Source organism: Ranitomeya imitator, chromosome 2 (genome assembly GCF_032444005.1).
Source record: "Ranitomeya imitator isolate aRanImi1 chromosome 2, aRanImi1.pri, whole genome shotgun sequence".
NCBI lineage: Eukaryota > Metazoa > Chordata > Amphibia > Anura > Dendrobatidae > Ranitomeya > Ranitomeya imitator.
In genome coordinates this window covers 299,227,260-299,254,876 of record NC_091283.1, presented here as the reverse complement: position 1 = coordinate 299,254,876, position 27,617 = coordinate 299,227,260, and the positions used below count along the sequence as shown (strand labels likewise).

At 44.3% G+C, this 27,617-nt stretch overlaps 1 protein-coding gene across 2 annotated transcripts; it reads left to right on the top strand.

The window, feature by feature from the left end:
• Positions 1-223: 223 nt before the first annotated feature.
• LOC138663336 (oocyte zinc finger protein XlCOF22-like) lies at positions 224-27,617 on the top strand. Of its 2 annotated transcripts, none has more exons than XM_069749510.1 (7): positions 224-438; positions 3,827-3,976; positions 4,106-4,285; positions 4,369-4,492; positions 4,576-4,667; positions 6,619-6,709; positions 18,767-20,542. In XM_069749510.1, the coding sequence occupies exons 2-7, from the start codon at positions 3,899-3,901 to the stop codon at positions 20,119-20,121; spliced, it is 1,920 nt and encodes a 639-aa protein (XP_069605611.1). In that variant the 5' UTR covers positions 224-438; positions 3,827-3,898; the 3' UTR covers positions 20,122-20,542. The 2 variants fall into 2 exon arrangements, with proteins under 2 accessions (XP_069605611.1, XP_069605612.1); XM_069749511.1 differs by having other exon boundaries at positions 226-373; positions 18,767-27,617.

The window sequence follows — 27,617 nt, the reverse complement described above, 5'->3', positions numbered from 1 at the left end:
ACACGGCTCCGCTCCGTACACCTCGTACACACACGGCTCCGCTCCGTACACCTCGCACAGACACAGCTCAGATACATCCACACTGTAAACCCCTCCTGACCCCACACATAATCTTCCCCTCATCCAGCACCATGACAACCAGCACAGCAGAGTCCTGCATACACTGAGGCCCCCTGATCATGTGACCCCTGACTCCTCCCCTCCTGTGACCTCATCACAGGTCCTGTGCGCACAGAGCAGCCGTAGAAATCTCAGGCCTCGGTGGTCTCCCCCAACTTCTGCTCTTTCTCCTTCTTTTCTTGCAGGGGCCGCAGTGGATTTCATCCTGGATCCATAGATCCGAATAGAGGAGCGATGTTCCTTCAGTCTGAGGGTAATTGATGGTGATATTTGTCCAAAGTCCACTTTACCCAGTAAATTCCACCAGGACTGTAGCAGGTAAAGACCCCAATATCCACAGGTGTCCCTTCTAATGGGGGGAAAGTACCAAAGAAAACCATAATATCCTGAGAAAAAGAAACTACATGGAGACGTTGGTATCTAATATCTCCTGTCTTGGTTCTTACAAAAAAAAATCTATATATATAATTGTCTAAGGGTCACTTTTGTCTGTCTGTCCTTATGTCACGGTTATTCGTTCGCTGATTGGTCTCAGCAGCTGCCTGTCATGGCTGCCGAGATCAATCAGCGACGGCCACAGTCAGGAAAAAATGGCCGCTCATTACTCCCCGTACTGACTGCCCGGCGCCTGCATACACCCCTCCGCTCACACAGGGTTAATGTCGGTGGTAACGGACCGCGTTATGCCGCTGGTAACGCACTCTGTTACCGCTGCTATTAACCCTGTGTGATCAAGTTTTTTACTATTGACGCGGCCTATGCAGCGCCAATAGTAAAAACATCTCATGTTAAAAATAATTTAAAAAAATAAAAAACGATTATATACTCGCCTACGCCGCCTTTCCCGCACCTCGCGATGCAACCGCCACGTTCCGTTGGCACAGATGGTCTGGCAGAAGGACCTGCCGTGACGTCACGGTCATGTGACCGCGACGTCGACGTCATCACAGGCCCTGCGCGCCTGCGCGAGCAGGCTGGGACCGGAAGCTGCCGCCTGTACCTCGCACAGGCCACAGAACTACAAGTATGGTGAGTATGTTAGAACTACAAGGGGCCCTCGGATCGGAAGGTGACTATGTTTATTTTTTATTTTTTAACCTGTGACATACGTGGCTAGGCAATATACTATGTTGCTGGGCAATATACTACGTGGCTCTGTGCTGTATACTACATCGTTGTGCAATATACTGCGTGGCTCTGTGCTGTATGCTACGTCACTGGGCAATATACTATGTCACTGCGCAATATACTACGTGGCTAGGCAACATACTACGTCCCTGGCCAATATACTACGTCACTGGCCAATATACTACGTGACTGTGCAATATACTACGTGGCTGGGCAATATACTACGTGGCTGTGCAATATACTACGTGGTCTGTGCAATATACTACGTGGACCTGCATATTCTAGAATACCCGATGCGTTAGAATCGGGCCACCATCTAGTCTACTATATAATTGTCTAAGGGTCACTTCCATATTTCTGTCTGTCTTTCTGTTACGGATATACATTGGTCGCGGCCTCTGTCTGTCATGGAAATCCAAGTCGCTGATTGGTCGCAGCAAAACAGCCACGACCAATCAGCGATGGGCACAGTTCAGAAAAAAATGGCCGCTCCTTACTCCCCGCAGTCAGTGCCCGGCGCCCGCATGCTCCCTTCCAGTCACCACTCACACAGGGTTAATGCTGGCTTTAACGGACTGCGTTATGCAATGGATAACGCACTCCGTAACCGCTGCTATTAACTCTGTGTGTCCTCAACTTTTTACTATTGATGCTGCCTATGCGGCATCAATAGTAAAAAGATCTAATGTTAAAAAAATTAAAAAACCTGCTATTCTTCTCACCCTCCTTCGTCCGACGATGCGCTCGCGCCTGCCTTTCCCGTTCCTCGCGACGCCCCAGTGACCGCTCCATGCATTGCGATCTCGCGAGATGATGACGCTATGTCATCATCTCGCGAGAGTGAGACAAGGAAAAACAAGAGGGCGGCGGGATGGTGGCACGAATCCCCACAGGAGCCGAGGCTGTGAGCCTGGGAAGGGGGAACGTAACGTGGGAGGAGGATGAGGAGCAGAGCGGCCAAGGTGAGGCGCCTCAGTCCCCACGGCGAGCAGGGTGTCCAGTGCTGCCGGTGCTGTACGGCCTGACTGCTGCTGCTGACAGGTGCCGGTCTGTGCGAGACCCCAGCCCGGGAGCCGGCGGGACATGTACATGTAGGAGGGGACGGTGGCACCATGGTGGAAGAACTGTTCTGTAAAGTTGTCTCCATTATTACACTACGTGGCCTGTATTATACACTACATGGCCTGTGTTATACACTACGTGGCCTGTGTTATATACTGCGTGCGTGGGCTGTTATATACTACGTGGCTGTGTTATATGCTATGTGGGCTGTTATGCACTCCGTGGGCTGTGCTATATACTACGTGGCTGTGCTATATACTCCGTGGGCTGTGCTATTCCGTGGGCTGTGCTATATACTCAGTGGGCTGTGTTATATACTGCGTGGGCTGTGCTATATACTCCGTGGGCTGTGTTATATACTACGTGGCTGTGCTATATACTCCGTGGGCTGTGCTATATGCTACGTGGCTGTGCTATATACTACGTGGCTGTGCTATATACTACGTGGCTGGGCAACATACAACGTGGCTGGACAATATACTACGTGGCTGGGCAATATACTACGTGGCTGGACAATATACTACGTGGTTCTGCTATATACTACGTGGCTGGGCAATATACTACGTGTCTGCTATTTACTTCGTGGGCTGTGCTATATACTACATGGCTGGGCAATATACTACGTGGCTGTTATATACTACGTGGGCTGTGCTATATACTGCGTGGCTGTGTTATATACTACATGGGCTGTGTTATACGCTACTTGGCTGTGCTATATTTTTCTGCTGTATCTGTGCATCATGTATTGTGGTATGTATTAAAGAGGAGGGCCCACTGAGACTCTTTCTCCCGGGGCCCTCAAAAACCTGGAGCCGGCCCTGCCTTCACTGATTGTTCACACCCAGTCGCGAACAATCAGCGACAGGCGCAGTCCTCCCGCAAATTGGCGCTGAGTTTGAACCACGCTTCGCTAATTGGTCGTGGCCGGCCAAATCCTTTGTATAAATTGCATTATTCTGAAGACTTCATAAATAAACTACATACATATTCTAGAATACCCGATGCGTTAGAATCGGGCCACCATCTAGTCTCTTATAAAAGCCTCAAACTTCTGTGTGTGAATCAGACCTGAGATCTTACGTGATAAAAGATTACAGTGCGGGGAAGACGGGAAACCTTCATATAGACGGCCGGTGGTGATGGAGTCAGTGACTAACTCTGGCCAAATCTGTTTCTAGAGCCGTAGTAGAAGATGAAGATGTCGTCCTCATCATGAAGTAGTTATTTCTCCTGTCACTTGTAATGAATATCTCCTGCAGTATTGCTAATGCCGATTCCAGTGTCGGTAAATGAGACGAGAATGAGTCTATGAAGAACGTATTCAGCTGCCGACTCCGAGGAAGAAACTGCTTGTTGTCTGTGGCCTAAATATATAGGTTTTATTAGTAAATGTAAAGAGCAAAACTAAATACTGTAAAATAATAAATCTCCTCATATGTTTCCCTTATTATCTCCAGTAATTGTATTATTACACAGAATTCTTTATGATGTTACATCGGCTCATCTTCTCATTCAGGTTTCTACAATATCGGATCCTCTCAGTGAAGATCTTCTGTATAAGAGAATTTTCCTGATTTGCCCATCAAGGATGGATATGGACAGAGACAAGATGGTGGAGAGGATATTACACCTCACCCTAGAGATCCTCTTCTGTCTTACTGGAGAGGTGAGAGATTCTGATGACGTCACATTACATCATTCTTATCTATGGGAATAACAGATGGACAGAAATGGAGAGGTGAGGACTCTGGAAATGTCTGTAGTGAGATTTATTAATGTGTCTTTCCATAACCAGGATTACAAAGTAGTGAAGAAGACCTCTAGTGAGCGCTGTCAGGCCCCTGTGTCTGAGGAATGGAGAAGTCCCCTCAGCCCAATCACAGGGCCTCCACCTCACCCCCTGATACAAGAGGACATCAATGACCAGAAGATCCTAGAACTCACCTACAAGATGATTGAGCTGCTGACTGGAGAGGTGACACTGCTGGGAATACTGGGACATTATACAGTAACGCTATGAAGGGATCGGGGGGATGATGGTATCATTGTATGTGTCAGGTTCCTATAAGGTGTCAGGATGTCGCTGTCTATTTCTCCATGGAGGAGTGGGAGTATTTAGAAGGACACAAAGATCTGTACAAGGACGTCATTATGGAGGTTCCCCAGCACCTCACATCACCAGGTAATAGACAGGACTAAATATACACGGCTTATAATTATCTGTATGTGAAGAATGAATTCAGTCCCTGTATGTGTTTCCTCCAGATCTATCCAGTAAGAGGACAACACCAGAGCGATGTCCTCTTCTTCCACAGGACTGTAAGCAAGAAGATCCCAGTGCTCCTCAGGATCATCAGGTAGATGGAGAGAAGGTGTCATGAGATCTCCCCTATGATGTGTAGATGGCGGTGAAGGTCTGGTTCTGGATTATTCCAAGTCAAATGAACCAATGAATATTACCACTAGATTTTTAATTCTTTTGAGAATTTGTTCTTTGGTAATACTGTGTTAGGGGATGGAAAATGTGAGGAAGAAAAAATCTATAAATTGTAGTTTTTTTTAATTAATTTTTAAAGTTGTGGAAAAAATGTGAATTTCTGGGAAAAACACCCTTCAACTTAGAACAGTAGAGGATTCCAACAGATATGTCACGAGCATCTTTGTTAATATTTTACGCTTGCGGAATCAAACGCAAACTTTCAAAACGCATTTTCAAAACATCAATAAGAAATATAATGAGCAGAAAACCCACATGTGCCTCCTATGCTCCTGGCCACATCTGGACCAAAATTCAAGTTGGGCTCTCAATGGGACCATACTTAAATAAAAAAAAAAACAAAGAATACCCTTATATGAACAGCGTCCATTCAAAAATCTTAAATTCAGATCTGTTTGGCCCGGGATCTAATAGTGTAGGGTCTAGGTTTTCCAAATAAAACTCATGTTTTTTAGACATTAGAAGGGATAGTTCTACTGATCCTTCATACGACGAACAGCTGACTGCACCGTGAGATGAGCTTTATAAACACGCAAATCTTCCCGCTCAAACTGCTCTCCACCAATCCAGTCACATCTCCCCAATCCCCAGTAACGGGAAGGCTTGCGAGCCACATCCAGCACTCGCAACACTCACAGTAGTGACACCCAGAGCCCCCATTGCTTGCCCACACAAATCACACTGGGGCAGAATAACAAGATGCAGGGGTTCCTACCTTACTCCCGCTCCGATCTACTCTTCTATGAGGGGCTACTCACAAAAGTTACTCTTCATAGCTGATTGCTAGACCTGGTGCTAATGCACCAAGCTGGGAGACCATTGCGGGCCACACATCATTTTTTTTTTTTTTTTTTTCAAAATTGCGCATCAAAATTTTGAATTTGGCTAATCTTATGATATATCAAATTAAACCCTGCACCGTTCTAAACAAAATGTCCTCTACAATATCTTTATCTTATTTGTAATACAAGATATGATGTAACATTATACAAGCAACACCAGAATACAGGCAAAGATGCTTACCTGTTCAAGGCCTCCAACAATTGCACTAACCAGGGTGCAGTGGACCCAAGTTAAGATAGCAAATACACAGGTGCAATAATACCGATAATGCAGTCACCCTACAATCAGGAATTGGCCGCTGTATGTGGCGTGTTCACACAGGAATGCATACTATATGGCTCGAAGCCTATTAATGACGCCATATAGCGGGCTTACCATAATGCATCCTGTGTGAACAGAGGCCACAGTGTACAGAGCAATCTACGGCCCAGCTGCACCCTGGAAAAAATATACAGTGCACCAAAAACATAACAATGTATGTAAGGTATTGGTCGATATTATGTCCACAATATTTAAGCTGCCAACCCACGTCAAGGGTCCTTACATATTGGCAGTCCTAATCTAAAAAAACACCATAAGAGGAAAGACCTCCACTATTCTAAACAAAAAAAACACCAGTATACAGGCAAAGATGTTCATGTAACATTATACAAGCCCAAAATTCAGACTTTCTTAAAACTTTAGAAATCTATAAAATTTAATGGAGATAAAAATGTAAAAAATTTTTTTTGTAATTCACTAAAATGGCGCTTAAAAAAATAAATAAAATAAAAATCTAAAGACATGAGGTAAAAAAAATATTCAGATTGGGGTCACTTGACATGGAATTACCCTGCTCAGTCTTGTTTTATCCCCCAGTATTATATGTTTTATACTTGTGTAATGAGAACGGTGGAGATGGCAGGATTAGAGCTGATCATAGATGGGACTTCTCCATCTCTCTGTGACTTTTACAGTATTTGTTTCAGGGTGAAGATCTGACCCATATTAATACTACAGAGACAAATGTTAGGGGTGATGAGTGGTGTAAAGAGGAGATTCCAACATGTGACTACCCAGGTGAGTAGTAACCACTAAATGCAGAGAAGTCACAGATTCTTCTCAGTCACCGGCTGTGGCTGTGAGTCGCACGCCAGGGCCTGGAGTACTCGGTACCGGGTATAGTCGCACTTAAATGGGATGTCACAGTGGCTGCGACCCGGTCCGTGGCCCTTGGCACTCAATTAAAGGGGAAAGGTCTTTAAGGGGTATTTTGGAATTAAGTCTATTCGTGACGCCAGCTGTTGTTCTCGGTCAGAGGGGACCGACGTTGCTTAAAGGGGTCCTCTGGGGTGATGTTGCAGAAAGATGGTGGCGCTTCCCACAGGTGAAGCGGGGTCCCCAGGGCTCCCAAGGTGTATGGCAAGGATGGTGGGTTGCTGGTAAATAACTGAGGACACAGGATTGCCGTCTTTACCTGGTTTACTGAAGTAGTATTCAGCCTCAGTCCAGGTTACTGGCAACAGGTGCAGAAGGAGTCCAGGCAGCCTGAAAACAAGTAGAAATCCCCTTGGCAGGTCAGGTTGGGAGCCTTCCACTATGCTTTGTTTTTTTGGTCTCTTGCTACCTGTAGCTTGCTGGCAAGATACCCCTTTCTCTCTCCTGTCCTGGGACAGTACCTGAACGGTAGGCAACTTGAGCTGTTCCCTTGGGGTCTCTGACACGGTAACTCCAGGCTCTAACTGCAGCTGTACCTCAGGTTTAGTATGGGCAATTTACGTACTATGCCCTCCGGTTCTACTGTGAACCTTGCAGTTATCCGCGCTCTCAGGCTCCCGCTGCCCGGTTTCTGCGCTCTGGCTCACAGAAGGCCCAATCGCCGCCTCCTTGAACTCCTAATCACTTCTCTGAGCTCCTTTCCTGTCTCTTGTCTTACACAGACTGACTAACTCCTTCAGACCAGGATGGAATTCAGGGAAGTTCCCCTCAAACAGGGTTTTGAGCTCCCCATCTGGCCTGGAGTTAGAATGTGTTGTGTGTAAGATTTACCTGCCAAAGGGATCCCACTTGTCTCCAGGCATGGCACTACCCTCCCCGAGAGGAAGGCAGCACCACTGTGGTACCTGAACTCCTGGGGTGCCACAGCTGCTTTATCGATCTTGTAGTCCGGCCGTATTGCAATCGTGTGATCACCATTTTACCTGTAGAGCACAACATTCTCCTCCACCCAAACCCGTTGAAATGGCTTTGGACATTGAAAGCCCTTTTTTATAGAACTTACAACCTGCAGGATCCACCAACCCCCTGGGATTAGATGACACTAACTATTTCCTGCCGAGATCTGTAAACTACAAAGCCAAATGACAGTGTACGTAGAATGAACTGACAAGTTAGAAAATCACTAAAAGAAAAATATTATGATGGTCCTCTAAGAGAAAGCTGAGGGTAATGATGCTGTTGGCTTCCTAGAACCCTGATATCTTATTGGATGAATCTACCTTCTCCCCCTTCTGTGCTGCTGAATGTGCTCATATGTTCCCTACAAGACCAGGACCAGTCTTTCTGGCCAAACTTCACTTTTATGATTGACAGCATTGAATGTGCAGTGAGGGCCAAGTGTGAATTTCTGAACAATAACATCAGAGATTCCCTTTATCCTGACTTTTCAATTTCTTTTAAAACTGTCTACGCAATTTTTTTCCTCCAAAAATGGAGTTTTTAAAAAAAAATGAACATTTAACTTTTTTTCACAAAAAATTTACTTCAGCTCCAATTAGTTTTATCAAGCGTAACAGAAGAAAATGGACCCCAAAAGTTGTTGTACAATTTGCCCTGAGTACGCCGATACCCCATATGTGGGGGTAAACCACTGTTTGGGCGCATGGCAGAGCTCGGAAGGGAAGGAGCGCCATTAGACTTTTTCAATGCAAAATTGACTGGAATTGAGATGGGACGCCATGTTGTGTTTGGAAAGCCCTTGATGTGCCTAAACATTGAAACCCCCCACAAGTGACACCATTTTGGAAACTAGACCCCCTAAGGAACTTATCTAGATGTGTGGTGAGCACTTTGACCCACCAAGTGCTTCACAGAAGTTTATCTTGCAGAGCCGTAAAAATAAAAAAAATCATATTTTTTCACAAAAATGATATTTTCGCACCCAATTTTTTATTTTCCCAAGGGTAAAAAGAAAATTGGACCTCAAAAGTTGTTGTGCAATTTGTCCTGAGTACGCTGATACCCCATATGTGGGGGTAAACCACTCTTTGGGCGCATGGCAGAGCTCGGAAGGGAAGGAGCGCCGTTTTCAATGCAAAATTGACTGGAATTGAGATGGGACACCATGTTGCGTTTGGAGAGCCCCTGATGTGCCTAAACAGTGGAAACCCCCAATTCTACCTGAAACCCTAACCCAAACACACCCCTAACCCTAATCCCAACCACACCCCTAACCCCAACACACCTCTAACCCTAATCCCTACCCTAACCACACCCCTAACCCTAATCCCAAACACAACCCTAATCCCAACCGTAAATGTAATCCAAACCCTAGTCTCAACTCTATCCCTAGCCCTAACCCTAGCCCTAACCCTAATGGGAAAATGGAAATAAATACATTATTTTAAATTTTTTTCCCTAAGTAAGGGGGTGATGAAGGGGGGTTTGATTTACGTTTATAGCAGGTTTTCTAGCGGATTTTTATGATTGTCAGCCGTCACACACTAAAAGATGCTTTTTATTGCAAAAAATATTTTTTGCGTTACCACATTTTGAGAGCTATAATTTTTCCATATTTTGGTTCACAGAGTCATGTGAGGTCTTGTTTTTTGCAGGATGAGTTGACGTTTTTATTGGCAACGTTTTCGGGCACGTGACATATTTTGATCGCTTTTTATTCCACTTTATTCCACTTTTTGTTAAGTGGTATGATAATAAAGCGTTGTTAGTCTGCCTTTTTTTTACGATGTTCACTGAAGGGGTTTACTAGTGGGACAGTTTTAGAGGTCGGGTCGTTACGGACGCAGCGATACTAAATATGTGTATTTTCATTGTTTTATTTTTATTTAGATAAAGAAATGTATTTATGGGAACAATACATATATATATATTTTTTTACACATTTGAATATTTCTTTTTTTCTTACACTATAACATCGCTTTGCTGTGCACTGTGTCAGATCAGCAATCTGACGTGCACTCCTGGAGGCTTCCCGGCACCTTCTCTGAGCAGGCGCTGGTAAGCCACTTCCCTGCAGGGATCGGATGCAGCCCCGCGGCCATTTTGGATTCAGGGCCTGCAGGGAGAAGAAGGTAGGAGACCCTCGGAGCAACGCGATCACATCGCGTTGCTCCAAGGGTCTCAAGGAAGCCCGCTCCCAGCGCGATGCTTCCCTATACCGCCGGAACACTGCGATCATGTTTGATCGCTGTGTGCCAGGGGTTAATGTGCCGGGGGCGGTCCGTGACCGTTCCTGGCACATAGTGCCGGATGTCAGCTGCGATAGTCAGCTGACACCTGGCCGCGATCGGCCGCGCTCCCCCCGGGAGTGCGGCCGATCGCTGTGACGTACTATCCCGTCGGTGGGCATACGGGCCCACCTCGACGGGATAGTACATCTAATGTCAGAAAGGGGTTAAAAAGGTCTCCATTGCATCTTCCAAATGCCAAGATCTAATTTTACAGCACCTCAGCTCTGTACTATAAGGTTATGTGCGCACGTTGCGGATTTGCTTGCAGAAATTTATGCAAGGTTTCTGCATCCCTTGGCAGATAAACGCTGTGTATAATCCACGCGTTTTCTATGTGGAGTTATATGCATTTTGTAAGCTATATAAAGATATATTATTAAAAAAAGTGATGTCATTTCCTTGCTCAACCTCTTCTTTTTCATTCTCCATTGAAAACCAAATTTATAATGTTCATAGACACAAAACAAATATACGGTAAGTGAATACTATATTTTTCGGATTATAAGACACAATAGTTACTCTACTGGCCCGGTGGAGCAGGATCGCTGCTGGAGGAGGCAAGAGTGGAGCGATGCTGCAGGCTGGGGTGAGGGAGATTTCCGATGTGCGCCGCTGCGGGTTAAAATGACTGCAGTGCTCTGTGGTGCGGGGGGCTCCGCTGGCATTTTGTGAAAGCCCGTCCCCCCCCCCCCGTACATCCATTAATGCGATGTGGTGGCCTGTGGGAAAATGGCCGCCGGGGGCAGAGCATGCACAGATTGAGCACTACCGCTGTGTGAGAACTTTCCCATGCAGTGGTGCCGTAAGATACAACACCAGAGCTGATCAGCTGATGAACTCCAGGGAACTCTCACGGGGGCTCAGTGATACACTGCGGGAGCGATTATCTTCTGTCAGTATATCACTGGAGGCCGGATAGAGCGGTCACATCTCCCGATGTGACCGTTCTACACATGAGATCGCCGTGGGACACTCGGTATTAAATGGACCATGGCGGACAGGGAGTATTTGTTGGTTTATTATTTTTGATTGCAGGAGACGCGGGTGTCGGGATTAGGGGATTAAGGCAATCTTGCCTTGCGCAGGCGTGTATTTCGGAGGACACAGCATGAACTTCAACCCTATATTGCGGCCAGCATGCAACCAGTGGGTAGGGAAAGGGTGAATCCAACACCCAAAAACCACGCCCGTATGACCGCAAAGCTGTCCAGCCCAATTCAGGTGACAGGTTCCCTTTAAGTCAGATGCAGTCCATTTCTTGTGATCCTCCTTGAGATGGTTCTACTCCTTCATTGGAGTCCAGCTGCGTTTAGTTAAGCTGATAGGACTTGATTTGGAAAGGCACACACCTGTCTATGTAAGACCCCGCAGCTCACAGTGCATGTCAGACTAAATGAGAATCATGAGGTCAAAGGAACTGGCCAAGGAGCTCAGAGACAGAATTGTGGCAAGGCACAGATCTGGCCAACGTTACAAAAGAATTTCTGCAGTACTCAAGGTTCCTAAGAGCACAGTGGCTTCCATAGTCCTTAAATGGAAGAAGTTTGGGACCACCAGAAGTCTTCCCCGACCTAGCCGTCCAGCCAAACTGAGCAATCGTGGGAGAAGAGCCTTGGTGAGAGAGGTAAAGAGCAACCCCAAGATCACTGTGGCTGAGCTTCAGAGATGCAGAAGGGAGAAAGTGACACAAAGTCAACTATCACTGCAGCCCTCCACCAATCGGGCCTTTATGGCAGAGTGGCCCGACGGAAGCATCTCCTCAGTTCAAGACATATGAAAGCCTGCATAGAGTTTGCTAAAAAACACATGAAGGACTCCCAGACTATGAGAAATAAGATTCTCTGGTCTGATGAGATGAAGATAGACCTTTTGGTGATAATTCTAAGCGGTATGTGTGGAGAAAACCAGGCACTGCTCATCATCTGCCCAATACAATCCCAACAGCGGAGCGTCATGCTATGGGGGTGTTTTTCAGTTGCAGGGACAGGATCACTGCCATTGAAAGAAACATGAATGCGGCAAAGTATAGAGATATCTTGGATGAAAACCTCTTCCAGGGTTCTCTGGACCGTAGACGTGGCTGAAGGTCCACCTTCCAACAAGACAATGACCCTAAGCACACAGCTAAAATAACAAAGGAGTGGCTTCAGAAGAACTCTTTGACCATTCTTGACTGGCCCAGCCAGAGCCCTGACCTAAACCCCAATTGAGCATCTCTGGAGAGACCTGAAAATAGCTGTCCACCAATGCTCACCATCCAACCTGACGGAACTGGAAGGATCTGCAAGGAAGAATGGCAGAGGATCCCCAAATTCATGTGTGAAAAACTTGTTGCATCATTCCCAAGAAGATTCATGGCTGCACTAGCTCAAAAAGGTGCTTCTACTCAATACTGAGCAAAGGTTCTGAATACTTATGACCATGTGATATTTCAGTTTTTCTTTACATTTTCAAAAATTTCTACATTTGTTTTTTTTCAGCCAACATGGGGTGCAGAGTGTACATTAATGAGAAAAAAACTACTTTTAAATTTACCAGATGGCTGTAATGAAACAAAGAGTGAAAAATTTAAAGGAGTCTGAATACTTTCCGTACCCACTGTATATCCTTATACATGGCTATTAGATCTCCCCTCAGTCTTTCTTTTTTCTAGACTAAGTAATCCTAATTTTGATAATCTCTCTGGGTATTGTAGTTCCCCCATCCCCTTTATTAATTGTGTTGCCCTCCTTTGTACTTGCTCTAGTTCCATTATATCCTTCCTGACCATCGGTGCCCAAAACTGTACACAGTACTCATGTGCGGTCTAACCAGGGATTTGTACAGTGGCAGTATAATGCTCTCATCATGTGTATCAGACGTCTTTTAACCCCTTCATGACCAGGGGATTTTTCGTTTTTCCGTGTTCGTTTTTCGCTCCCCTCCTTCCCAGAGCCATAACTTTTTTATTTTTCCGTCAATTTGGCCATGTGAGGGCTTATTTTTTGCGGGACGAGTTGTACTTTTGAACGACATCATTGGTTTTAGCATGTCGTGTACTAGAAAACGGGAAAAAAATTCCAAGTGCGGTGAAATTGCAAAAAAAGTGCAATCCCACATTGGTTTTTTGTTTGGCTTTTTTGCTAGGTTCACTAAATGCTAAAAATGACCTGCCATTATGATTCTCCAGGTCATTACGAGTTCATAGACACCAAACATGACTAGGTTATTTTTTATCTAAGTGGTGAAAAAAAATTCCAAACCTTGCTAAAAGAAAAAAAAAAAAAATTGCGCCATTTTCCGATACTCGTAGCGTCTCCATTTTTCGTGATCTGGGGTCGGTTGAGGGCTTATTTTTTGCGTGCCGAGATGACGTTTTTAATGATAGCATTTCGGTGCAGATACGTTCTTTTGATCGCCCGTTATTGCATTTTAATGCAATGTCGCGGCGACCAAAAAAACGTAATTCTGGCGTTTCGAGTTTTTTTCCCGCTACGCTGTTTAGTGATCAGGTTAATACTTTTTTTATTTGATAGATCGGGCAATTCTGAGCGCGGCGATACCAAATATGCGTAGATTTGATATTTTTTTTATTGATTTATTTTGATTGGGGCGAAAGGGGGGTGATTTAAACTTTTATGTTTTTTTTATTTTTTTCACATTTTTTTAAACTTTTTTTTTTTAACTTTTGCCATGCTTCAATAGCCTCCATGGGAGGCTAGAAGCAGGCACAGCACGATCGGCTCTGCTACATAGCAGCGATCTGCTGATCGCTGCTATGTAGCAGAATTGCACGTGTGCTGTGAGCGCCGACCACAGGGTGGCGCTCACAGCGACGGGCAATCAGTAACCATAGAGGTCTCAAGGACCTCTATGGCTACAATGGAGACGCATCGCCGACCCCCGGACATGTGACGGGGGTCGGCGATGACGTCATTTCCGGCCGCCCGGCCGGAAGCGGTAGTTAAATGCCGCTGTCTGCGTTTGACAGCGGCATTTAACTAGTTAATAGGTGCGGGCAGATCGCGATTCTGCCCGCGCCTATTACGGGCACATGTCAGCTGTTCAAAACAGCTGACATGTCCCGGCTTTGGTGCGGGCTCTCCGCGGAGCCCTGCATCAAAGCAGGGGAGCCGGCATCGGACGGTATAGTACGTCCGATGCCGGTAAGGGGTTAATACACCCCATGATCCTGTTTGCCTTGACAGCCGCTGCCTGGCACTGGCTGCTCCAGGTAATTTTATCATTAACTAGGTACCCCAAGTCCCTCTCCATGTCAGATTTACCCAGTGGTTTCCCATTCAGTGTGTAATGGTGATACTGATTCCTTCTTCCCATGTGTATAACCTTACATTTATCATTGTTAAACCGCATCTGCCACCTCTCGGCCCAAGTTTCCAACTTATCCAGATCCATCTGTAGCAGAATACTATCTTTTGTATTGACTGCTTTACATAGTTTTGTATCATCCACAAATATTGATATTTTACTGTGTAAACCTTCTACCAGATCGTTAATAAATATGTTGAAGAGAATAGGTCCCAACATCAACCCATGCGGTACCCCACTGGTCACAGCGACCCAATTAGAGAATATACCATTTATAACCACTCTCTGCTTTCTATCACTAAGACTATCTATCACTTACTATCATTTCCCATTGACAATTCGCAGCATTTTCCACAGAAAATCCGCAGCAAATCCGCAAACCTTTTTACACCTGCGTTTTTGCTGCCGATTTGACTGACTCAATGGAAGTCAATGGGTGCAGAAAAGCTGCAGATCCGCAAAAAGAATTGACATGCTGCGGAAAATAAAAGGCTGCAAATAAGGATTGAAATTTCTGGATCATGTGCACAACACTTCAGGAATGTAATTGATTAACATTGCTTACGTAATCCATTTAGTTTTTGGAGCATTTCAGCGCGAAAAAGAACGCTGCAGAAACGCTACAAATCCGCATCGTGTGCACATAGCCTAATAAATAGTTATCATGTGATATAAAATATTGTCCCTAACGATAGTTTAGATTGCCAAGAGCCACAGAACCTCAGACTCTAATTACCAAATTAGGTTTCACCATTAGTTACTCAATTTTTTTTATACTTAAGAAGGCTATTCAGCTTGATTAGTTCAGTAGATGTGTTATTGTCTATAGTCAATGTTTTGGCCATCACTCTTTAACTTCTTTAACCCCTCTACATCTGGACTTGCACAGAGACCTCTAGGTTGCACCACGCTGTTACTTGCTTTTCTGTAGTGTAAGATAGTAAGAAGAATAGTATGGTAGTCAGGTCACGACAATGAAGTCAGAGAAAATACAAAATCAAAACACACAAGAATAGTCCGTAAACGGGCCGGGGTCATAACAGGAAACAAATACACTGTGTACCAAATTATTACGCAAATTATATTTTTCTCGGATTTTCTAAATGGTCGGTGCAATGACAGTCCGTCTAAGAAAAGTCATCACTCTTTAGATTATACATCGGATTTTATTGAAGAAACCTCCCAATGATAACAGTAAAATCTCCAAACTGAATAAAAACTAAAAATGCACTGTTCCAAATAATTAGGCACAGTAGAATTTCTATACATTTTATATGTTTTAAAGAACTGAAAATTCTCATTTGTGGAATTTGCAGCATTAGGAGGTCACATTCACTATTTAACTCCATAACATCCTAACAGGTCAAGTTACATGTTAACATAGGACCCCTTCTTTGACATCACCTTCACAATTCTTGCATCCATTGAACTTGTGAGTTTTTGGAGAGTTTCTGCTTGTATTTCTTTGCATGAAGTTAGAATAGCCTCCCAGAGTTGCTGTTTTGATTTGAACTGCCTCCCACCTTCATAGATCTTTTGCTTGATGATACTCCAAAGGTTCTCTATAGGGTTGAGGTCAGGGGAAGATGTTGGCCGCACCATAAGTTTATCTCCTTTTATGCCCATAGCAGCCAATGACTCAGAGGTATTCTTTGCAGCATGAGATGGTACATTGTCATACATGTTGCAGCATGAGATGGTACATTGTCATACATGAAGATGATTTTGCTCCTGAAGGCACGTTTCTGCTTCTTATACCATGGAAGAAAGTTGTCAGTCAGAAACTCTATATACTTTGCAGAGGTCATTTTCACACCTTCAGGAACCTTAAAGGGCCCTACCAGCTGTATCCCCATGATTCCGGCCCAAAACATGACTCCTCCACTTCTTTGCTGACGTCACAGCCTTGTTGGGACATGGTAGCCATCCACCAACCATCCACTACTCCATCCATCTGGACCATCCAGGATTGCTCGACACTCATCAGTAAACAAGACTGTTTGAAAATTAGTCTTCATGTATGTCTGGGCCCACTGCAACCGTTTCTGCTTGTGAACACTCTTTAGGGGTGGCCGAATCGTAGATTTATGCACCACAGCAACCGTTTGAAGGATCCTACACCTTGAGGTTTGAGGGACTCCAGAGGCACCAGCAGCTTCAAATATCTGTTTGCTGCTTTGTAATGGTATTTTGGCAGCTGCTCTCTTAATCCAATAAATTTGTCTGGCAGAAACCTTCCTCATTATACCTTTATCTGCATGAACTGTATGCTCTGTTTCAGTCACAAATCTCTTCACAGTATGATGATCACTCTTAAGTTTTTGTGAAATATCTAATGTTTTCATACCTTGTCCAAGGCATTGCACTATTTGATGCTTTTCGGAAGCAGAGAGATCCTTAGTGGCTGGACAGAACCGGTGCCGCCCATAGCTTCTGGTTCTGATATCTCCTCCATTACCAGCGCCGCCGGCAGAATGAATAAGGCAGCGCCTGTTGACAGAAACAGACATCTTAATAGCAGGTTCCAGAGGAGATAGGACACACCATTAGCTCTAAAATGACAAAATGTCAGAAAGCCAGAGTAGTAAAAATCCTCCAAAAGTGACTGCATTTTGGACAGTGTAACCCTCAATTAATTGGTCTATAGGAGTAGTAACTATTTTGAGTCCACAGGCAATTCCAGGTGATTAGCACTCAATGGATGTTAGAGAGTAAAAATTGCAAATATGCAATTTTATTACTCAGCACGTAGTGCCCAGATTGTGCTTCAGGACACACACCGTAAATTAAGTGGGTTCTTGTCACTGCAGCAATGCCAAATACATAGATGCTAAATATGGTTTGTGTCCACTGCAAGGCTCAGAAGTGAGGGGTAAATCTGACTTTGGGAGAGTGGATATTGCTGGATTGGTTTATGGAAGCAATGTTGCTTATCAAGAGCCGTTGAGCCACTAAATAATGTGGAAACCTCTATTTTCCATTGATAAGTGATGGACCTGAGTGGGGACTTGTTTTTTGTAAGATGAGTGGAACTTATTTTTGGTACTTTTTTCACCTACATAACATTTTGGTGGCTTTTTATTCCATATTTGTCAACAGCAGGAAAGAGTTTGGCACCACTGCGTCACATTTACCTCAAAGAGATGAAATGAGGTTACACTAAATCATGAACGCCAGATAGCCTCCAAAAACATCGCTGTAGGTGCTCAATCCATATGGAAAAAAAAAGCATGCAGGGAATCCACAATAAGCAAAGAAAATAATGGATGGCACTCACCAATGCGGTTATTTCATAGTAACATAGTGATATAGTAAGGCCGAAAAAAGACATTTGTCCATCCAGTTCAGCTTATATTCCATCATAATAAATCCCCAGATTTACGTCCTTCTACAGAACCTAATAATTGTACGATACAATATTGTTCTGCTCCAGGAAGACATCCAGGCCTCTCTTGAACCCCTCGACTGAGTTCGCCATCACCACCTCCTCAGGCAAGCAATTCCAGATTCTCACTGCCCTAACAGTAAAGAATCCTCTTCTATGTTGGTGGAAAAACCTTCTCTCCTCCAGACGCAAAGAATGCCCCCTTGTGCCCGTCACCTTCCTTGGTACAAACAGATCCTCAGCGAGATATTTGTATTGTCCCCTTATATACTTATACATGGTTATTAGATCGCCCCTCAGTCGTCTTTTTTCTAGACTAAATAATCCTAATTTCGCTAATCTATCTGGGTATTGTAGTTCTCCCATCCCCTTTATTAATTTTGTTGCCCTCCTTTGTACTCTCTCTAGTTCCATTATATCCTTCCTGAGCACCGGTGCCCAAAACTGGACACAGTACTCCATGTGCGGTCTAACTAGGGATTTGTACAGAGGCAGTATAATGCTCTCATCATGTGTATCCAGACCTCTTTTAATGCACCCCATGATCCTGTTTTTAATGCACCCCATGATTTCTTGCTTTATTAGATTCTGGGCGGCTGAGGCACGGGAGACATGTGCAAGGTACGGACTACAGCTGTTTTGCGCTCTAGTCCGTACCTTGCACATGTCTCCCGTGCCTGAGCCACACAGTGTCTAATAAAGCAAGAAATAATCGCATTGGTGCGTGCCATCCATTATTTTCTTCGTTTATTGTGTATTCCGTATTTGTGAGTCAGAATAAACAAACAGTTGAACACCATGCTTCTTTTGTTCATGCTGTTTTCTATTAGACTGTGAACTGTCATTGTCTTGGTGAATAATTCAAAATTTTTTACAGAACTTGCCATTTTTCCTGACAGTTTAAGTAGAAATGTTAAAAAATATAAAATTTGAGGATATTTTATTCTAAAATAATAATTGTTTTTTTCTTGGTAGATGACTGTACCAAGAAATCAGAAGGACAGCTGACATCTTCAATTTTTAAATCAGATGATCTTGAGATCCAACAGGATACAATTAGAGTGAATGCCATTCTTCCAGATATACCATCATCCCTTCACAGCAAAGATCTGTCGTCTGATCCTTTGAAACAGGTTTTGTCTTCTGATTCATTACCAACTACTAAAGCAAATCATAGTCACAAAATAAACATTAAAAAACAAATGACTTATAATTCAAAGAATCCATTATCATGTTCAGAATACGGAAATAGTTTTCCTCTCGAAAAGACTTTTCTTAAACATAAAAAAATTCACACAGCAGAGAATAGATTTTCTTGTTCCAAGTGTGGGAAATGTTTTAACTGGATATCAGTTTTTGTTAAGCACCAGAGAACTCACACAGGGGAGAAGCCTTTTTCCTGTTCAGAATGTGGGAAATGTTTCAACCAGAAATCAGATTTGGTTAGGCACCAGAGAACTCACACAGGGGAGAAGCCATTTTCATGTTCAGAATGTGGGAAATATTTTACACAGAAATCAAAACTTGTTTGTCACCAGAGAACGCACACAGGGGAGAAGCCTTTTTCCTGTTCCGAATGTGGGAAATGTTTTAACCAAAAAGAGAATCTTGTTACACACCAAAGAACTCACACAGGAGAGAAGCCATTTTCCTGTTCAGAATGTGGGAAATGTTTTAATTGTAAATTAAGTTTGGTTACGCACCAGAGAACCCACACAGGGGAGAAGCCGTTTTCCTGTTCAGAATGTGGAAAATGTTTTATCCAGAAATCAGATTTGGTTAGGCACCAGAGAACCCACACAGGGGAGAAACCTTTTTCCTGTTTAGAATGTGGGAAATATTTTATCCAGAAATCATATTTGGTTAAGCACCAGAGAACTCACACAGGGGAGAAGCCTTTTTCCTGTTCAGAATGTGGGAAATGTTTCAACCAGAAATCAGATTTGGTTAAGCACCAGAGAAGCCACACAGGAGAAAAGCCTTTTTCCTGTTCAGAATGTGGGAAATGTTTTAACCAGAAATCAGATTTGGTTAAGCACCAGAGAACTCACACAGGGGAGAAGCCTTTTTCATGTTCAGAATGTGGGAAATATTTTAACCAGAAATCAGATTTGGTTAAGCACCAGAGAACACACACAGGGGAGAAGCCTTTTTCATGTTCAGAATGTGGGAAATATTTTAACCAGAAATCAGATTTGGTTAAGCACCAGAGAAGTCACACAGGAGAGAAGCCTTTTTCCTGTTCAGAATGTGGGAAATGTTTTACTCGAAAAGCGCATCTTGATCACCACCAGAGAACTCACCCAGAGAAGGCTTTTTCAGGTCCTTAATGTGGGAAATGTTTTAAATGGAATTCAACTCTTAAAAAAACATCAGAGAAGTCGAGCAGGGGAGAAGCCTTTTTCATGTTGTTATAGCAGGATCCATTTTATCCTGCTTGCCTCCATTTTGTGTAAGTGTTATTAAAGGTCAGATAAACACATTGTTATTCACTATTCTTCATTTTAGCTGTTATTGCAGATTGTAGCAGGGAATGCCCTTGGTAAAATAACGAATAATGTACTGTGTAAAAATATGTTTGCGAAACCATAGGGAGGCAAGGGAGTAATACACTCCGACGCTTAGCCCATAATATGGAGAATCCGCTTCCAACACAAGAATGCATAAAAAGTGTGTGTAAGCTTATTAAAATTAGAGATATTTCAGATACAGCCCTGGTGCATTGTGTCTTATCTCTCCGGTGCCGTGACGTCATCTCTACGGTGGACTCATCAGAGAGTAGGCCGAGACCTGCGACAACAATTCTGGTGCCCGAACAGGGACCTGAGTGCTTCATCTGAGACCCGGCCGACTCCAGTAATGGACCAGGGGACTTTCCGGGACTAGTGGCATCAGCGCTGGGGTGAGAATACTGATTATATTCTGCCTACGTCATTCCACTTGTGGACGGGTTTTCCCCTTCTAATCGACCAGGATCAGGTGAAATCACGGGCTTGCCCGACTCAGGTACCCTTGAACCCAGATATTGACCCTCATTGTGTGGTTACTGATGACTCCACTGTTAGACTAAAATGATTGACCCCATGATCTTTGTGTGGTGTGCTTGTGGAGTGTTTATTGTTTGTTCATATACCTGTGTTATCAATCTTGGAAGCAAGCTAATACATTAACCTGTGAGCACAGTAAACCTATAGTTTAGGACTAAGGCAGGAGGACATAGCCTGCTCTAGGTGAGGAGGAAAGGTCCGTCTGATAGTTTTCAGCCTGCATGTATAGGACTAACGCAGGATGACATAGCCTACTCTAGGTGCGAAGGAAAGGTCCGTCTGATAAGTTTTCAGCCTGCACGTATACTAGCAATAGAATTGGGAACCAAGTACAGGGTTCCATAGTGCTAGATAATTAGTCCAGGGAAAGTAATCCCAGAAACAGGTTAGTGTGCTCTTGAAGGCAGGAGGCTTCCACCCCTCAGGGGAATTAGATTCAGGTAAATGGCATGACTTCATGAAAACCAGTCTCAAGTGGTACACGATCTAAAGTAGAGGACGGCGCAGCTGATAGTGGAACTCCGACTTACCATGTTGCTAGTAGGTATCAGCCATGGTCTCCCACAGAACAAATGTCTTTGACTGCACAGCTGCCAGACATTAACCAACGACCTATGACTTTTGCCAGACAGTGTGGGGTGATACAGCACACTTACCAGGCAACCAGACAGGACATGCAACAGTTAGTGCGTTCAGCCCTGGGGGAAGCACCTTCTACCCGACTGACAGCTGAGACATTTAAAATGTACCCAGGGGGAAATGGTCCCCAAGGCGGAGAACCTAACAATGCCAGGTCAGGGTCTGACTTTGAGGCACTAGAAAAAGCCTGTAAGATGAGACAGGAGGAAGTATCGGTGCATTTGGAAGTCTGTGTACAGGACCCGAAGGAGCTCCCCATTGATTATTTCTACAGGTTGCAACAACGATGGTCTGATATGGGTTATGGTGAAGATGATAGAACTGCGACACGTTTGTTAAGTCATGCATATATGCAAGGGATTGATAAGTATGTGAGAGAGAAGGTGATGGCAAGTAGACCAGATTGGAGATCCTGCCCCCCCAGGCGATCTTGCTAAGATTGCACATGCAGTCAGTTTGGACTCGCAGAAGCAAAAGATTAAGGTTCACTTTCAGAGGAGTGGACCCTCACAGAGAAGTGAAGGACCCACTACGGGTCCTATATTGTGTTACGGATGTAAGAAACCAGGACATTTTAGGAAAGATTGTCGCACAAACCCATAGCCAGATAAGGTTCCCACCCCTGGTACCCCCCAGACCGACGAATAGGTAATTGGCAGCCTGCAACTGTGTCCTCTAGTCACTCTATCTCCCACCCCCGACTGTACAGTACAGGTGAGCCTGCCAGGAGGAACTACAGCTGACTTTCAGGTTGACACGGGAGCTGACAACTCAGTTATCACGCTTTCAAACTGTCCATTACCCTTCCGTGACACCACCGACTTTGTCATGGCCACACCTTTCAATGCACCAACCCAGACCTTGGGACTGACAGAACCCATTCCACTCTCCATTTGTGGGAAGACCATTCTGACTCAGTTAATGGTAGCCCCCAGGGGAGAATGTAATTTGCAAGGTGTTGACGTTTTATGGAAACTACAGGCGGTTATTACTTACCATGATGACGGAACAGTGACTATGAGCCCTCAACTTAAACCCAGTACCCTCTACAAGATCATGGCCCTGGATGCAGCTGCAAGTACTGCAGAAAGTGATCCGCCCACTGCACCTGCCCTGGATCAACTCCCCACTGATCTGTGGGCAAAAGACAAAACTGATGTGGGAAAACTCAGTTCCTCCCATAATAGTCAAATTGAAATCAGGGGCAGCACTGCCCCTATTGCGTCAGTACCCTCTGAGTGCTGCTCAGGAGGCTGCAATAGACGCACAGTTACCAAAATTGCTGGAATCCGGGACTGTTGTGCCTACACAGTCCGTTTGCAACACTCCCCTGTATCCAGTAAAGAAGAAGGTTAGGCCTGGGGAGCCGGTGAATTATAGAATGGTCCATGACCTCAGAGCAGTCAATGCCGCCACAGAACTGCTTGCTCCCTTGGTTCCTGACCCACACACCTTGTTGGCACACATACCTGTTAATAGTATTTGTTTTTCAGTGATTGACTTAGCAAATGCCTTTTTCAGTGTTCCATTGCACCCAGATTGTCAGTATCTTTTTGCTTTTACCTTCCGCAACAAGCAGTATACTTGGACTGTCCTACCACAAGGAGCCCAGAATTCTACTATTTTCTCACAGTGCATCGCACAAGTCCTACAAGGCTGGCATGTTAAAGGAGCAGTTTTCATTCAGTATGTTGATGACCTATTGCTGTGTGCTCCTTCTCGTTCTCTTTGTAAGATGGCCACGATCTCTTTACTCTTTTTTCTTTATGAACAGGAGTGCAAAGTATCGAAACAAAAATTACAGTTTTGCTTAAGTACTGTTGTGTTTTTAGGACATTGTCTCTCTCCAGGGAAAAAGCACTTCACCCCTGAGCGAAAACAGGCTATCATGGACATGCAGCCACCACGGAATTTGTAGGGACCCGTGTGTTTCTAGGACTAACTTCCTACTGTCGTCCATGGATTCGTTCTGCCTCCATCTTAATGCAGCCTCTATATGACTGTATGCAACCTGTCCCCTTCTGCCTTACACCAGAGGCACTTGACTGTTTGTACTCTCTGAAATTATGCATTGTTTCCTCTCCAGCTTTGGGCATCCCCAATTATGCCTTTCCCTTTAACCTCTATCTTCATGAAAATGCAGGACATGCTACGGGTGTGCTGACTCAGCTTCATTGAGACAAACAGAGACCTGCTGCTTATTACAGCAGCCGCCAGGATACAGTGGCAAGAGGAAGTCCCTCTTGTGTTCGGGCTGTGTTGTCTGTCCAGCTGTTGCTACACAAGTCTTCAGAGATTGTTTTGGATCACCCACTGACGGTCCATACCCCACATGATATACATAGTATCCTTAACCAAGTACAACCTAGCCACCTGTCCATGGCCAGACAGCTGCGACTTCAGTGTGCTATTCTCATGCCTACTAATGTGACTTTGAAAAGGTGCACTGTCCTAAACCCCACTACTCTTCTCCCAGTTCCTATGGATCCAAATGGGGGAGGGGTAGGTGACATGGAAAAGGACACTCTTTTTCTTTCTAGAATGGATCCAGAGGAACAAGATCAGGTTTCCAAACCACATGATTGTCTAGAATTGATGTCTCAGGAAACAGCTGGTCTCCCTACTGTCTCTAGTGTGCCCATACCTAATGCTGATTTTGAGCTTTTTGTCGATGGATCCCGTCACCAAGATGACCAATGACGCTTCTGTACCGGATATGCTGTGGTCTCAGAACATGAGGTAATCAAGGCAGAGTCAATGCCAGCTCATATGTCTGCACAAGAAGCAGAGCTCAAGGCGCTTACAGAAGCATGCAAACTAGCAGAAGGTAAGACTGTAAATATCTACACTGATTCCAGGTATGCCTTTGGCATTGCGCACGATTATGGGCCTATCTGGAGAGCCATAGCTTTCCTGACAGCAAATGGCCATCCTATTAAACATGCTGAGGCATGAATACACTACAGCTTCCCACCCAAGCAGGCATCATAAAGGTAAAGGCACATACCAAAGGCACTGATGGACAGACGAAGGGTAACGCACTGGCAGACCAGGCTGCCAAGAAAGCAGCAAGCACTCCTGTAGCCTCTAAAGTACGTCACCTGGACACCCCACCATCTCCACTTGTGTCAAAAGACATCTTAGCCCGGTTACAAGAACAGGCAAGTAAGGAGGAGAAGGATAGGTGGCAAAAGATAGGAGCCTGCTCTGATAAAGTCACTGGACTATGGGGAAGTGGTGAAAAGGTCTGCCTACCACAGGCACTGTACCCAATGATGGCACACGGGAATGTGCACCACTCGAAGACGGCCATGTGTGACACCCTACAGAAACAATGGATTGCCCCCGGGTTTTCCACCTGCGCAGAAAGGCAGGTACAGAGCTGCATGATATGTGCCACACATAATCAGGGTAGGACAGTGAAAACTCCAAACACACTCTCCGGCCCCTTTACCCATTCCAGAGACTGCAGATTGATTATATTTAGTTGACTAGGGTAGGGACGTATGAGTATGTGTTGGTCTGCATTGATTTATTTTCAGGTTGGCCAGAAGCCTACCCAGTTGCCAAAGCTACGGCTAAGACAACGGCAAAGAAACTGATGGCTGAGATCATATGCAGGTATGGAGTTCCTGAAGTCATTGAAAGCGATCGGGGTTCCCATTTTACTGGAGAGATCATGTTAGAGGTAATGGCAGCACTGGGGGTAAGTCAAGCATTGCATACTCCATACCATCCACAGGGCAGTGGAAAAGTGGAGAGACTAAATGGAACTCTTAAGCTTAAAATCCAGAAGGCAATGGCAGAGACTGATAAACCATGGACAGAATGCCTTCCTCTGGCTTTGTTTTCAGAAAGATATACCCCAAACAGGAAGACAGGACTGTCACCGTATGAGATTCTGTTTGGCAGGGGCCCCAATCTTGGATGTTTCTTTCCACAACAGTTGCAGCTCAAGTACCAGGACTTGACTAGCTATTTGCAGGCCTTACATGGACACCTTGCTAAAGTGCATTTAACTGTCTTCAGTTCTCTTCCAGACCCAGACAAGGTTCCTGGATACCATCCCTTGGAGCCAGGAGACTGGGTAGTGATAAAGCGGCACGTCCGGAAGAGCCTGGAACCAAGATTTGACGGACCATACCAATTGCTCCTGACCACAGCCACAGCTGTCAAGCTCGAAGGAAAACCTAGTTGGATCCACGCATCACACTGCAAGCGAGTTAAAGAACCCAATAGCCGATAAAAGAGACAATGTTTTGGCTGGTTTCGATTTCCATGATATCATGCGTAATCGCATGGGACAGTCTGAATTCTCCAACATCCTTGAACAATAAGTTTGTGCAACATCACAGAAAACTGACAGATGACTTGTTGAGAAATTCCCAGCCCTTATCAGACTGTTGGATCTGTACGCATTCACCGACATCAGCCACAAGTATTCCCTTCCTAGCTATCCTTGTGTCACCTGAGGAACTGTTTGCCTGGACTGTTTGTTCTGACACACTTGCCAACAACGCCACAAACAATGTTAAGTTATGGAGCACTACCGTCGGTATACCGATTGTAGGATGGGTAGGATACCCTTGGTGGCAAGGTAATCTCTCAGGAAGTAGTACACATCTACAATATTTGGCCTATAAGGGTGGGGCCTGGGTACCTAGGAATAAGACTGGACTAACTGATTTAGGGCAAGTTCCAACATATGGTTTGCAAATTAGTTTTGATGTGACTTCATACTCTACTGATGCTTTCAAACCAATACTGTTAGAAAGAATGATACATAATACGTCATGGAAATTTTCTAGTCTGTTTTTACAAGGTTCTAAAGATATCTGCGCTAGTGTTCCAGGTAATATACCTTGTAATGAGTCCTCGGGATATGTGCCAGGAACCCCCACTTGTGGGAATCCTGATGTAGGTTATTGTAGTCCTCTAGGACAGTCTCCACCTTGGTGCATGTTTCAGAATGTGTCTGCATTTATAGACTTAGTTCATAAATTGGTGCTGCAACATTCAGCCCTATGGGATTTGCCTGATGGTATGTTCTGGGTATGTGGAAACAATGCATATAAATGGCTACCAGTAGGGGTAACGGGCACCTGCACTCTGGGTTTTGTTGACTCCGGCCACCTTTGTAATTCCAAACAAGCAATTAGATACACAGGCAATACCTAAACATACGTTATATAAAAGCTGCAGATAACTCATCCGGCCCTTCAGGAAGACCACACATAGTGCAAATGGGTATAGCCAATAAAATTGTCAGTTCTATTTTTATTTACCCTATGATTACACAAATGGATAAATTGGTTAGGGCCACAGACTAGATGACCAAATTTGGGATATATTGGATATACTGAATACCACCATTGCTGTCCAAAATCAACTCATTATAGTAACCAACCAGCATACTATAGTATTACACTAACAGCAGCACAAGGTGGTATGTGTCAGATTATTGGACCCGCTTGTTGTCATTATATAGATCCAAATAGTACTATAAAGATGAAGCTAAAGTTAGAAGGTGTTCAAAGACTCGGAGACCAATATGACAAAAATAATGATTGCACTAAGGACAGCTGGTGGTCCGATACTTTCTCTTTCCTCAACCTAGCCAATTGGTTTAAGGGGATCAGGGGCTGGGTAGTTGGCATTTTACAAAGCTTATTGCATATTGCTGCGATTGTGCTTATTGCATATATAGTGTTCAAAATAGTTTTTAAGTGTATCTCTGTATGTACTGGGAAATTCTGCACTCACACAGCTGATGATGATATATACTAACAAATCCTACGGCCAGTACAGTTTATTAAGAATAGTGAATAAAATGGGGGAATTTGTTATAGCAGGATCCATTTTATCCTGCTTGCCTCCATTTTGTGTAAGTGTTATTAAAGGTCAGATAAACACGTTATTCACTATTCTTCATTTTAGCTGTTATTGCAGATTGTAGCAGGGAATGTCCTTGGTAAAATAACGAATAATGTACTGTGTAAAAATATGTTTGCGAAACCATAGGGAGGCAAGGGAGTAATACACTCCGACGCTTAGCCCATAATATGGAGAATCCGCTTCCAACACAAGAATGCATAAAAAGTGTGTGTAAGCTTATTAAAATTAGAGATATTTCAGATACA

Bases quoted from the DNA above. Each gene is read 5' to 3' on its own strand.
- LOC138663336 (XM_069749511.1), top strand. From the start codon at position 3,899: ATGGATATGGACAGAGACAAGATGGTGGAGAGGATATTACACCTCACC. The intron at 3,977-4,105 runs GTGAGAGATTCT...TTCCATAACCAG, and splicing joins TCTTCTGTCTTACTGGAGAG to GATTACAAAGTAGTGAAGAA. The intron at 4,286-4,368 runs GTGACACTGCTG...TGTATGTGTCAG, and splicing joins TTGAGCTGCTGACTGGAGAG to GTTCCTATAAGGTGTCAGGA.